The sequence below is a fragment of the Acomys russatus genome, chromosome 13, assembly GCF_903995435.1.
Source record: "Acomys russatus chromosome 13, mAcoRus1.1, whole genome shotgun sequence".
Taxonomy (NCBI): Eukaryota; Metazoa; Chordata; class Mammalia; order Rodentia; family Muridae; genus Acomys; species Acomys russatus.
The window spans coordinates 34377049-34392159 of NC_067149.1; the positions used below are offsets into that span (position 1 = coordinate 34377049).

Genomic DNA, 15111 nt, shown 5'->3' on the forward strand with positions numbered 1-15111 from the left:
CAAATACCATAGAGTACTATGTAAACCTGTAACCCAATTCACTATAGTGACCATTATTATATACAAAAAGTGATCAAACACTGTGCAGGATAGCATCTCACATTATTATGTCAAGGTTATATACTGGGTCTTTAACATTTGCATTCCTTTAGAACTTGCTACAAAGTGCTTGACATGTGCATATTCCTTTGGCTTATAAAGGTTAGGCCTCTCTGGGTAAATGTCCAGCGTATTTCCTAGTCTTCTGGAAATAAAGCATTATTGACTGACAGTAGGAAACCTTAAGTGACTGTGATTACCTCCCATTTGTATCTTACAGGGTGAAGAGCAGCAATCTAAGGTTCTAGCTTGACCATTTCTGTTCTAGATGCATCAAAGTTCCAGGGACAAAAACAATAATTGCAATGATGATTCTTGTGCTTGCAGAGTTGAGCTATGCTTGGATCTTCAATGAATACCCTTCCTATCAGGATAACCGCCGCTTCGTTTCTCAAGAGACTGGGAATCTGTATATTGCCAAAGTAGAAAAATCCGATGTTGGGAATTATACCTGTGTAGTTACCAACACTGTGACAAACCACAAGGTCTTGGGGCCACCCACACCACTAATCCTGAGGAATGATGGTGAGTTGCCTAGCAATGTTCTCAGTTCTATTTATGGAGATCATGGGTGGGGCATGGAAAGGTACTGTATTATTGGCCCATAAGGCTTTTAAAAAAAAAAAAGTTTAATACATTCTTTATTTGGTTACCATTATTTTTTTTTCCAGTTGTGCAAGAAATAAGCCCATAAACCTATTTTGGAAAACTAGTTAGAAATCTGATTGTTAATCTCAATAGGGATGGAATATGGATTTAGGTGAATATAAATAACAAAAGGATGTTAAATTGTATACACAGGCGAAATGAAGTGAAGGGTTAAACAATAAGCTCATTAATTAACTCTATGTAATTGAGTATTCAGGATCCAGAAAGTATTTTTAAATTATCCAAATAATACCTAGATTTACAATAGTGGAGGCATAGTTTCTACCACAAAAAAATTCAGAAATATGTATAGCTCATTTGAGACAAAAAAATTTTAATTCCTCACCGTGTATGAGATTATTTTAGGAAAATATGTGAATTTTATGTACATGTCTGGACAGAACACATTATGTCACCATGTGCTTTTAAAAGACATTCTGGTTAGCTAAAGCATATGAGTACCAAGACTCGTTCTACTGTAGATTCTCATCTGTGCCATTTCCCTCTCCTGAAATCCTTTCTTAGTCCCAAATTCTGACTTAGTAGATGATATATGCACTGTGTCGTCCCGGTTCTTTAGAAATACCACATATTTTCCAGGAAGCCATCTCTCCAAGTCTACTGCTCCCACCCATGCTGCACCAGGCAACTTCTCATTAAACACCAATAAAGTCCATTACTATATGCCCACCACCACCACCACACATGCACAGTTTACACATGAACTACTTATCCTTCTGCACTTGCCAGTGAGTGTCATTTAAGCTACCTATACTGTCTTCCTTATTGCTGTCTAGTATAGAAGGCAGCAGATAGAAGTGTCTTGTTAAATATTCATTGGAAGAATGACAACAATGTGTATTTAAGCCCTTTAGGAAGAACCAATGTGAAGATTTCAATATTTGTTGTTGACAGGTTTAGGCTTTTATTCTAAAAACAAAATCAATAACATGTGAAATGGAATGACAAGATTTTATCATACAGGTAAAGAAATGATAGGTTAAGATATTAATAACAACAAACAAAAAAATATTGGTCACTTACTATGTGCTAGGCTGTACGTTTATCTCATTTAAAATTTAAGGAGTGTCTTCTTCCTCACTTGAGGAAACTGGGCCTCAGATGTGTTAAATAACAAATCCAAAACCACATAACTAAGATTCCAACACAGTACTCTGTCCGCTGACTCAAGGGCTTACATAGTTTTAACCTTTACCCTCTTTCTTTCATCGCCCTACACAGACCCTTACATGAAGTCATATAAGAAACAATGCCCTTTATTTCCCAAATCTATTACTCTGTACAGTTCTTGTCTTGAAATGCTAAGGATTGAACTCAGGTCCTTGCACATGCTAGGCAAGGCCTCTGCCACTAAGCCACACATGCACCTAGCTTCCTCTATCTCTCTACATTACCAGTGGGTTTGAACTTGAAGTTTCCAAGTCAGGGTTTTAACATCCAAATTAGCTCTTTAGAGATGGTCTACACATTCTTAAAATATAGACCACAGTGGACATTTTTAATGAATAGTTTAGTTTTCAGTTGCTTGACTTAGTCATACAATTAATATTTTTATTTAGCACTTGTTATGTGACAGTAATGCTTCTATGTTCCAGTAAGTAGAACAGAACCCTATTTAATAATTCATATATTCTACTGGCCAGGTGGGGTTTGTTTTTTAGAATAATACATAAAAATAATACATAATAATGTGGTAAACAGAGTCATGCAGAGGAAGAAATTAGGAAAACTATACCCTTCACATGAGCCACAAGCAATATAAAATATTTAAAAGTTACTCTAACCAAGCAAGTGAAGAACTTGTTTGAAAAAAATTTCAAAACTCTGAAGAAAGAGATTGAAGATGACATGAGAGGATGAAATGATCTTCCTCGCTTGTGGATTGGGAGAATTAACATAGTAAAATGGACATCTTACCAAAAGCAATTTACAGATTCAATGCAATTCCTATCAAAATACCTACACAATTTTTTAAAGACATTGAAAGTTCAATTTTCAACTTCATATGGAAAAACAAAAACCCAGAATAGCTAAAACAATCTTGTACAATAAAAGGTGCTCCAGAGGAATCTCCATACCTGATCTCAAGCTGTACTATAAAGCAATAGTAATTAAAACAGCATGGTACTGGCACAGCAACAGGCTGGTTGATCAGTAGAATCAAATTGAAGACCCAGAAATGAACCCACACACATATGGTCACTTGATTTTTGACAAAGAAGCCAAATCTATTCAATGGAAAAAAGATAGCATCTTCAACAAATGGTGCTGGTCTAACTGGAGGTGTACGTGTAAAAAAAAATGCAACTGGACCCATATTTGTTACTATGCACAAAACTCAAATCCAAGTGGACAGAGACCTCAACATAAAACCAGAAACACTAAGTCAGATAGAAGAAAAAGTGGGGAAGAGCCTGGAACACATTGGCACAGGAGACAACTTCCTGAACAGAAATCTAACAGTCTAGGCCTTAAGGTCAACAATTAATAAATGGGACCTCATGAGGCTGAGAAGCTTCTGCAAGGTAGGAAACATTGTCAACAGAACAAAGTGACAGCCTACAGACTGGGAAAAGATCTTCACCAACCTTGCAACTGACAAAGGTCAAATATCCAAAAATATATAAAGAACTCAAGAAATTAACCACCACCAAACCAAATAACCCAATTGAGAAATGGGGCTCAGAACTAAACAGGCGTGGTGGCGCACACCTTTAATCCCAGCACTCGGGAGGCAGAGGCAGGCGGATCGCTGTGAGTTCGAGGCCAGCCTGGTCTACAAAGTGAGTCCAGAATGGCCAAGGCTACACAGAGAAACCCTGTCTCAAAAAACCAAAAAAAAAAAAAAAAAAAAAAAAGAGAATTCTCAACAGAGGAATATCAAATGGCTGAGAAACACTTAAAGAAATGCTCAACCTCCTTAGTCATCATGGAAATGCAAATCAAAACGACTCTGAGATTCTATCTACACCCATCAGAATGGCTAAGATCTGATGGCACTCAGAGGAAGGATAACAGGTTACCAAGAAGAGACTTGATACCCTATGAGCATATACAGGGCGAGGAAATCCCCCTCAGGAACAGTCATAGGGGAGGGGAATAAGGGGAAAATGGGAGGGAGGGAAGAATGGGAGGACACAAGGGATGGGATAACCATTGAGATGTAACAAGAATAAATAAATAAATAAATAAATAAATAAATAAGATAAAAAATTCAAGTGATACCACATGCTGGCGAGGATGTGGAGAGAGAGGAACACTCCTTCATTGCTGGTGGGAATGCAAACTAGTACAGCCACTTTGAAAATCTATCTGGTGCTAGCTATCTCAGAAAACTGGGAATAGGGCTTCCTCAAGACCCAGCTGTTCCACTCCTTGGGATATACCCAGAAGATGCTCCAGCACACAACAAGAACATTTGCTCTACCATGTTCATAGCAGCCTTATTCATCATAGCCAGAACATGGAAACAGCCTAAGTGTCCCTCAGTAGAAGAATGGATAAAGAAACTGGTACATTTACACTATGGAATACTACTCAGCTATTAAAAACAATGAATTACAGGAATTTGTGGACATATGGATTGAACTAGAAATGATCATAATGAGTGAGTTAACCCAGAAGCAGAAAGACTCAAATGGTATAAAGTCACTTATATCTGGACACTAGCCCAAGGGTCATGTCCCACGAAAGCCTTCACTTACCAGGAAAGTGGGACAGAGGAGAGGACATCCTATTAGGACTCTAGATGAGAGAAGCATAGGAGAATGGGGAAATAGAAGGATCCAGAGCATCCTAGAAACCTACAAGAACATTATGATGGGCAGATCTGGGCCCAGGGGTCCTGCTCAAACTATGGCACCAGCCAAGGACAATACATGCAGTAAACTTTGAACCCCTACCCAGATCTATCCAATAGACAGGACATTCTTCACCGTTGAGTGGAGAGTGGGGACTGACTTTCACATGAACTCTGGTGCTTCATATTTGACCAAGTCCCCTGGATGGGGAGGCCTGGTGGCACTCAGAGGAAGGATAGCAGGCTTCCAAGAAGAGACTTGATACCCTATGAACATATACAGGGGGAAGAGGTCCCTCTCATATACAGCCATAGGGGAGGAGAGTAAGGGGATAATGGGAGGGAGGGAGGAATGGGAGGGTACAAGGGATGGGATAACAAGTGAGATGTAATATGAATAAATTAATAAAATATATTTTTTAAATGTGGTAAAATAGAACCCTTCCTGTAGAAAGGGTTGACATTGAAATCCTCTCGGAAGAGGACATGGGGATATCATTGAAATGATAAGAAATAAGTCCTGAGATGATTAGAAAAAGGAATAGTCCAGGCTGAGCTGTCATCATGCCCCAAGGTCCTGAGGTACAGAGCAGACACCAAGAAAAACGTTTACTTCTTCTCGGACTAAGAAGACAATTAAGGTGGTTCAAGCGTGGTAATCTAGGCAGAGAGTGGCCTGGAGTTTAAGGAACACAAGCCAGTCATGGAGACCAGAGAGAAAAGACTACATTTTATTTCTAGACTGGTGGTCCTCAGCCTTCCTAATGCTCTGGCCCTTTAATACAGTTCCTCACGCTGTGCTGACCCCAACCGTACAATTATTCTGTTGCTACATTATAGCTGTAATGTTGCTACAGTTATGAATCATAGTGTAAATATATAATATGCATGATATCTAGTATAATTGGCTGCTTTCCAGAAAAGAAAAAAAAAAAAAAAAGACTTCCAGGAAGTAGGCAGATAAAATGCACATCTGGTCAGAAGAGTGCCGGGAACGGTGGTAAGCTGGGCTAAGAAGAATAGTTGAGAGGGACAGAAGTGTATCTGAGGCACACTTTGCAAGTAAACATGCCAGACTGTAACAACACACAGGATATGATGGAGGGCAGATGAGAAAATCATGAATGGAAAGTACCTCCCTGGCTCAGCAAATGAGACTATATATTTTTTTTAAAAACCTATGTGCTGAAATAATTGAAATGATTTAGCAAGGAGATTTACAAATGAAAAGTTGAGGATTCTCGTTTACATTCTAGACACGTGACTTTTCCCTTCACAAATAGACAGAATTACCTGTTTTCTGGTGTTTCGGTCAAGTTCTGTCATAATATTCGTCTGATATACCTGCATTTGTTACTTGCATTTTGATCCTCACTCTACTCAAGAGAAGACTTTACCACCTTCATCAGGACTCCATGCTGAACACTAGCACCCTTGCTGAGACACAGCAAAGTTAAATTGCTCCCGTGGATTCTGGTTAAATTAGCATGGTGTATGGTAGTCATAAAACCAGTCATCAGTTTAGAAGTAGGCAAGGTGCACTGGTGCTGCAGCTCAACCCAGTTGACACGCTCCCTGCCTCACACACACAGAGTTCTAGGTTCAATAGAGTAGCTCAGTGCTGCATGCACCTGGGCCTCGTGGCATACGCCTGAAATCCCAACGCTTGGGGAGTGGAGGCAGGAGGATCCGGCGTACAGGGTCCTCCTCAGCTATTTAGTGAGTATAAATGCAGACTGGGCTACACGAGACCCAGTTTAAAAGATAATCTCAGGCAAAGTACCAGCCCTGTCAAAAGGCAAAAGTGCCACCTTTCCTGAAACAATGATGAAGAAAGGATTCGCTCCGGTGGCATTTTGTACAAGATCAGTTTAGAACACAGACCTTTGGGGGGGATGGGGGTTCCCTAAACAAATGTATGTATGCCAAAATATCTAGCCATGGGTATTACCTGATTTGGTGTATCAAGTCATGGATATAATAAAATATTGACTTGGATACAGCTGAAGACAAACATCACAGAAAGCTGCAGAAACTTTGGAAGTGGGAAGCAAATTAGGAACACAGAAATCCCAGTATCATCACATATACCTCAGGCTGGCAGCAACTTTGCCTTTTGCTCCCTTTTTAGATTTATTTCTGAAATGTATTCTCTAGTCCATCTCATAAGAAATGACCAATGCTTTGTATCAGAATATTTTATCACAGAATTAACAGGCTAAACACCTCATTCTTCGGCAATTAATGCCCATTCATTTCTAATTTGCATGAGAGTTGCATGGCAAAAAAAATTTATATCTTTCTCATTTAGACTGGAGTACATAAAATGGATATGAAGTTCAATTACTAAGCACAAAACAAGTTATTTAATTAGCTCCTGTCTGAAGGTGAGAGAAGAGGGGAGAAATAAATCAAAAGGAGATTGCAAAATTAAGATGACATCTTTAATGAAATCTATTCTGCAAGAGTAAAAAAAAAAATCTACGAAATTATCACTCTACAGGAGCTGGTATTTAGTGACTATGTTAGGCTGATATATGCAAGGGGTGTAGACTTGGAACAGTCATTTTGATCACTGAAGCACACTCAAAATTTCACACCCTTTTTCTGACTCAGAAATATAACAAGTACAGCAGTGGAAGTTCAAGCCTGAACTAAACTAATTGCCACAACTGGTACTTTACAGCGCTGTGAACAGAGGTAGCTTAAATGACTAGTTTTCCTACCATTCAAGTCGTGGCTTTTGAGTTCCAGGAAGACGGTTCTAGACTCACTGTTTCCAGGCTAAAAGGTCACCAGAGAATCATAAAACGTGAACTGTGAGTCTTGGCTCGGGTGTTCGCAGGAATCAAGTGTGGTGTCCCGCATCCACCTCACTGCATTTACCTTGTGCTCCTAGCTCTTTATCCCTTAGGTCTTTTGTATGGGCTCTTTCTTTAATCTCACACTGAACAAAATGCCTTCCTCTTGCCTCTCTCTTCCTTATTCAATTTTTAGCAAGGAAATAAGCCAGGAAGACTGAGGAGTAGGTTCTCTGTGTAGAATCAAGACCCACCAGTGACTGTCTATTTCACAGGGAAATTGCAATTTAACCCCATTGGCCTTTGTTTACTCATCAGTAAAGTTAGTATAACAGTATTTACCTCAGAGAGATACTTTGTGTATTAAAAATGCATGCAGAGTGATTTGAACAGTTATGAAATAAAAGTATGCATCAATAACTTTCCTAAAATATGCTTCAAAAATTTCATTTTAATAAGATTGCAATAATAAGCAGAAAAGATGTTGTTTACAGAATATAAGTGGAATTATGTTTTCCAAAATGCTGATTAACAAGGTGTTTTCCTTTGGGTATAAATTTTTGATTTGGGGCCTGGAGAGATAGCTCAGCAGTAAAGAATACATATTGCTCTTCCGGAGTACCTGCATTTGGATCCTAGCATCCATACTGGGCAGCTCACAACCATCTCTAACTTAGTTCCTGGGGCCCTGACTCCCTCTCTGGCCTCTCTGTGTACCTGCGCACATGAGCATGTAACCACACACAGAATGAGACAGACAGCATTTAAAGACACGAAATTTTACATCTTCAATTCGGAGGAAAAGGGATTTTTGAAGAGCTGGGAAGTGAGGCAGAGCAGCATTGGCTAGGCTTCTGGTCCCTGTCCATCTTGCTGAGCCTCAGGAAGAGCTGTCCTAGGCTCTAGATTCTCAGACCTCCCTTTTCTCTTTTTTAAAATATGGATGCTTTTTCATTTTACATTTGGGATTCTTCCAAATAACCAAAGCTTGTCCTCCAGTGTTCTCCTCTAAAAAAATATATAAAATTGAAAATTGTTAGACAGATATGATAGAATTTTGTTTCAGAGATTATAGTTCTTTTTCTACATATTTTTAATTTACTGTGAAAAATAACACAAGTTATTATTTGGCAACACGTGCCTATTGCTTAGGTATCTGGAAAGGGAAAGATTTTAATTAGGAAGAATGCATCTGGGTTATTAATAGAGGGTAGTCCAGTGGTCTTCTGGTCAATATTAGCCCCAATGCTGGTCATTAATAAAAGTGAGCTCAGCGTATTATATACTTGCTGCACAGATCTCAACAATTTGTCTCACATTTTTCATAAAAAGTAATAGATTAATGTAAAACACATATTAAAGAAAAATAAGAATTTGGTAACCCGAATATGGCTACTTTCTATATGCTCAGTCATTACCCTACACTCTCCATGCAAAAGCTCATGACAAAAGAAGTTAACCGGAAAAGCGAGCAATTGGGAAATGAAGAAGTCTCTAAGGATGCTGATGTCACTCACATGAGTGCATAATTGAGCTTAACGAGCACTTGTCTAGACTTGGCCTTCTATCTGTGTTCCTTGAGACTGCCTAGAGATATGCTTGCATATTGTTTTGCTCACTAGAACCAAGATAATTGATGAGCAAGATGATTTCATCCTGGCTCTGTTTAATGGGCCCGTGTTTTACACACTGATTGTTAAATATTTTAAACTAATTTCCCCGATCAGAACTCTATATAGGAAAATACCAAGGAGTAAGGAGCAAAAAATTTATCCCCAGAAGTTTCACAAAATTCTTTTTCTCTGTTTAATCCTGTGTTTATTTGTATCTTAGGAATATACATATATATCTTTATGTGAAATTTACATTTTTTGGATGCTTATACATCATCATAAAATTAAAATATTAGAGGTGATTGTCGTCCAGCAGTAGATTTTTTTCTCATAGGTAACTGAACCCCAAAGTGTCAATCTAAAACCCGTGAGCCTATGAGCAACATTGAATGCATTTTGTAGGATGTGTGTGTGTGTGTGTGTGTGTGTGTGTGTGTGTATTTGTGTAAAACAATAATTGAAGAAGAAAAAGGAGAGGAGGAGAAGGAGAAGAAGGAAGAAGAAGTAGGAAGAAGAAGAAGAGGAAGAAGAAGAGGAGGAGGAAGAAATCGTGAATTTAAAAGGGAGTGGGTTAAATGGGAGGAGTTGAGGGAATAAGGGGAGGTGGAAATATACTACTTATGTATGAAATTCTTGGAAAAAACCAAACAACTTAATTTTTTAAGTACTGAAAGTGTACATTTATGTTCTCAAAGTATAAATGAAATTCCTAACCATGTTTTCCTAAGTCTTCACCTTTGCCCCAAAGGTAATAGAGCTCAGCTGTGAAAACATGGGCCAGGCTCCCTGTTGAAACATTTAATGTTCTTACCTTAAGTCATGCTTTAACCAAATGGAAGAAGGGCGAGATGGTGATGATCTCAGCTTCTCCCAGATTCAGGAAAAACCCAAAGCGGACAACAATAAATGTTCTGCACACGTATAGGACTAAAAAGCAGAAAGGAAAGGTGATGGAATGCGGAGTACTGTCCAGATCTACAGTTAGTAGGAGATAGTGGTCTCACTTCTCTGGTCCTTAGTTTTAGTTACTGAATGAGTGAGCAGTATTTATTAATTTACGTCTAAGATTCTTTCTTGCCATCTAGGTGATTCTAGGAACAGCTTTTCAGCTTACTTCAGGCTCAGAATTTGCAAAGATTAGGTTATATAAAACACTACTGATATGGCAAGTGTTTATCATTGGGTCAGATTTCTCCCAGATACAAATCTTAGCAAACTGCAAGGCACAATCACTTACAGGGCACAGAGATAATGGTCTCCATCTCTATCAACATTAAAACTTGTAGTGCAATGACCAACACAGCCCATCCCATATTTACATATTTAAAACCAGCACAAATATTTAAAGCAAAAAAGAATGGGTTTTCTTGGAAATGTATTGCTTCCTTTATTGTCTTGCTAACGGCTCACAGCAAGTGTCCCTAATGTTTCCCTAACTTGCATTAGAGCCTCATGGGTCCCTAGCAACCACTATTTGTCTTTATGAATAAGTCAGCTTCATTTATGGGCCACTTAATTAACCCAGGGGTCATAATTTTTAAAAAGACATTAGAGTGGAGTGTTTCTTTTAGTGTGTACTTGGCCTACTTAAGGTCTATTATTAATATACCAGCATTTAGTCAACAGGCTATCCCCTCCATTTAAATGTAATTTTGTATTATTTAAGGAATTCTCCCACAAAATTCTTTGCTTTATTTAAGTCTCACTTTTAATTGCAACTTTGGTGCAGCTTTGTCACAGCAATCATGTCTTGTTTTTAATTTTCTAACAACTTCACAGTTGAGGATCTGTGGGCGTAAAACATGTTTGATGAGAACATCTAAATGACTAAAGGATGTGAGACGTTTTTTTCTAAGCTGCCTTTGCTAATCTGATTTAATAGAGTCTTAATGGCTGCGGATATTCTGAAGGTTTGACAAGCTTAGGAACTTGGCAGTCAGCTTTAGATCTCTATTCCAGCCAATTCCATTTTGGGTCCATGGGGGCCAAAGGTCTTGGATGGTCATTTGGCTAGTCAGTTAGGAAGCATCTGTTCAGTGTTCATGGCGGGCAGTATACTATGAAGTCAAAAGACCCAGTTTTTAGCACATTGAAACATAATCTTAGAGAACCCTAAACTAGCAACGGGTCTAGTTTTATTGTTTACTGGCTATAAAATTGGATTCTTGACAATAGAATAACAGATGGAGAAATTAGAGATAAAATAAAGTATTAGAGGTGTATGACTAGAATTGACTTAGCTTGGGCAAATGGCTTTGTTTACTTATTTCTTTATTGGGCTGAGGATGTAGAAAGTAAAGGATAACTTTCAGGAGTCAATTCTTCCACTCCATCCTGTGGGTTAAATAATCAAACTCATATGGATAGAAAGTTTGGGTGCGAAGGACATTTCCATGGTCTTAAGAATCATCTTCCAGGAAGTTGAACAATCTGAAATGAGAAAAGAGTTCCCAACAGAAGACATTGCTCATTGACAAACTCTTTGAAGGCCACCTGTGGCCTATGCCTATGGCCTGTTTCAGTAGGTAAAATTAAAATTTTCTTTATAGATAAGTTGGCTATTCTTGGATAATTTCTAGAGTTTGTGTCATTCTTATTGTATTCTAAATGATATTTTGTTTTTAACCATACTATCTAATTTGTTATTGCTTGTTAAAGAATGCTTTTACTCTTAAAAAGTATTCTTTATCTGCTAAGCTTATTGAAACCTCTTGTTAGTTCTAATACTCTATTGATAGCATTGTTCTTCTTTCAAATGTCACTATCTTCACCATTTCAGCCCATTATGACTCCTGGGCCCACCACCTGTTTTTATTATTAAAGTTTTATTTAGCACACAGTCACTTACCCATTGGCAAATATTTGTCTATGACTGTTTCCAAACCAGAGAGGAGAGAGAGAGAGAGAGAGGGTTCAGATCTTCTATCCCCAAAGTCTAAGTGAATCTTGTGTGCCCTGACCTTACATTAAAAAGCCTTGCTGACCCTATGAGAATATACAGGGGGAGGTAATCCCCCTCAGTCACAGTCATAGGGGAGGGGAATAATGGGAAAATGGGGGGGGGGGGAGGGAGGAATGGGAGGATACAAGGGATGGGATAAACATTGAGATGTAACAAGAATAAATTAATAAAAAGAAAAAAATAAAAAAGTTAAAAAAAAAAAAGATTACAACCAAAAAAAAAAAAAAAAAAAAGCCTTGCTGACTTCTGAGACCATGACAAAATCATTAAATATCAAGACAGTCTTCCAACCGTCTATACTGATTTCAGTTAGTGTCAGTGCATGCAGAGGCAGAGAAAGAAGTAATTAAACACAATATGAAGAACATCTTAGTATTTGTGAGTATCCTCAAAGGAGACAAAAATTATCCAAGACAGCCTATAATCAATTTCACATACTGCACACAGCAAGTTACCACCGGCGTCCAGGTAAGCAGACACTCTGCCAACCAATCAGAGATCTGTGCTCACTCTGTCTTTGTATTGACACAGTCTTCTAGAAAAAGTTTTTTCTGCATCTAAACTGTTGTAAAGAAAGGAAGGAGGTACAATTTTGTTTAAGAAAAATAATGCATTTATTTTCATTTCTCATGGATTTTTGAGACCATTCCAAGATCCTGGTGGTAAAACATAATATACCTTTTCTCTTTCTATAAGTGAGGAGATTCTTGTTTAGACATATGTTTCAGTGCGAATTCTTCTGCTGGGTTGTGATACATGAGATGCTGTGTGGGTTATTTTTTGTCATCTTGACACAAATGAGTTACCTGGGAAGAAGGGACCTCAGCTGACAACTTGACTCCGTTGGACTGGCACATGGGCGTGCGAGGTGTATATGTGTGTGTGTGGTGTGTGTGTATATGTGTGTGTGCGTGTGTGTGTGTGTGTGTGTGTGCATTTTCTGGATTAATGACTGATGTGGGAGGGCCCAGACCCCTGTGGGTGGTGCCTCCATTGTGAGGGTGGCCCTGCATTGTATAGGAAAACAGGCTGAGCACACCATGGAGAGCAAGCCAGTAAGCAGTGTTCCTCATGGCTCCCGCCTCTGTCTCTGCTTGAGTGACTGACCTGACTTCTCTCACTAGTGGACTGTGATGGGGATTTGTAAGCCAAATAAACCATTTCCGATCCTAGCCCCTTTTGGCCATAGGTTTTATCTCAGCAACAGAAATATACTAGGACCAATCCTCAGACATTTCATCAGGTTTTCCTCCACACTCAGAAGAATAAAAAAGCATGACTTTTAGAAAAAGGCCACAGTAGCAAACTCAGCCAAGGGAACTTGTATGACTAATCAGATATTTCCAAATATTTTTAGGTGAATGGAATACATACTATGTGACTTGTTTTTCAAGAAAGACAGTGTGGGAACTTTTTCCAAAACACTTTTTTTTTGGCAATTATTTTTTTTTCAGTAGAAAATCCCACTCAGTGGAAGTTAGTAAATGTTCGTTCCATCTGTAGTTTAATTTAGCAAGCACAGATTCCAGCTAAGGCAGGCGTTGGCAAAAAAAAAAAATCCTTAAGCACTCGGTTTTGCAAACTGTCTTCCTTCTGCCAGCACAGTACTCTGCAAATTGTACTTAAACAAGAGCAGCATGTGGCTGATTTCACTCATATTCTGTAAATTGTGATCTATTTCTTTAGGTCCTATGATCTTACAGACCTGGGCAACAGCCTTTAACAAGAGTCTAGGTTTTAGTTATGGAACAATCTCTACCCACGAAGTCGTCAACAATGTGGTTTTCAATGGCCTCATCACTGGTAGACCTTTATTCCTGGCATCTCCCCACCATGACATACTTGCAGGACAGGTTTATGAACATCAGGTGGAATGTCTTCCCTTTGCTCATAATTAGGATAGTGGCACTCAAAGTGTGTTCTTCAAGCCGTCAGCAGCATCACCTGGGATCGACCTGGAGGGGCAGAGCCTCATCCTCTGGCTTTCGCTCTGCTCTGTAAATTAGAAACTCAAGCCCTCCAGACAATTTCCATCACAGAATGAACAACTGCTTCATAACAAACACCCAGGAAGTTCTAGCCAGGTTTCCTGGTGAAGTCAACTTTTACTTACACAGTAAGCAATTCATCACAGTTTAAGTATGCCTCATCACCAGGCGACCTACCAAAAACCAGTAGTCTTATAAAAGCCATAAATACAGGAATCAGGACAGTGTGAACTGCAGTGAGCTCCAGCCCCCTTTGCCAGGCATACTGAATAGTTTATGACTGATGTTAGTATTTATTAAGTTCAGCCATAACATAAATAGAACCAAGACCTGGCCTTTTGGGAACTTTGACATAAGGAATTTCCATTACTTAATGTAACTTTCATAACTGTTACAATGGGTCTCTAGTTCCAAAAAACAGATAACATTGAAGGTGCCTTTTCATAAGCCATAAGGTTTTTCCAACCTCATGCATAAATATATAGAGGAAAGTATATCATTTTTCAATTGGACATAATAAAGAAATCATGTTATCTATATGGAAAAAAAAGTGTGGCAGAGATCACATTTTCTGGTTGAGCCATGTTATATTGCATGCATTCTCTCTAGTTTTTTTTTAGGTTTTTGTTATGTAAATGAACTTAAGTTTTTATATCTCCTACCTTTGTGAAGATAGAAAATAGATTTAGGAGTAATTCTATCAATGGCCATGCTTTGTAAACCGCCAGACCATCTGTGGACCAATTAAGTTCAACCATTTCCAGGTGGTCAGAGAAACAGCCTAAAAAGATGTGTCTCTGTTTTCACCAGCCTTTTGTTTTCCGCAAAACAGAAAGGCAACAGATTTGACATCTAATGTAAAATGTAAAGGGCACAATATTTAGAATTTAAAAAAATAGCCAAAGCAAAATACAGCATATACCAGATGTTCCCAAATTAAATGGTGAACTTCCACAGGTGTTCCCCAGTATATCACTCATAATATAGTTGAAGCAAAGTGCTCCCCTTATAAGTATGATTATAAAATGAGGCTACTCATTATAAGCATTGACATTCCTATAAGCAGCAGTGAAAATCATCTTTATGTACTATAACTACTGCTGTGTATTCAGATCAGTCTGTCCTTACTGATACTTATTTGTTCGTATTTACATATCTATAAATATGGATCGCTCTATAA

General features: G+C 38.5%; 1 protein-coding gene across 4 annotated transcripts in view; it reads left to right on the plus strand.

Moving 5' to 3' along the window:
• LOC127197235 (contactin-4) overlaps positions 1-15111 on the plus strand; it is a 746803-nt gene that overhangs the window by 530703 nt on the left and 200989 nt on the right. For all 4 annotated transcript variants that reach the window (XM_051155008.1, XM_051155009.1, XM_051155007.1 and 1 more), the window contains exon 6: positions 427-624. In XM_051155008.1, the coding sequence (XP_051010965.1) occupies positions 427-624 (198 nt within the window). The remainder of the gene's footprint in view (positions 1-426; positions 625-15111) is intronic.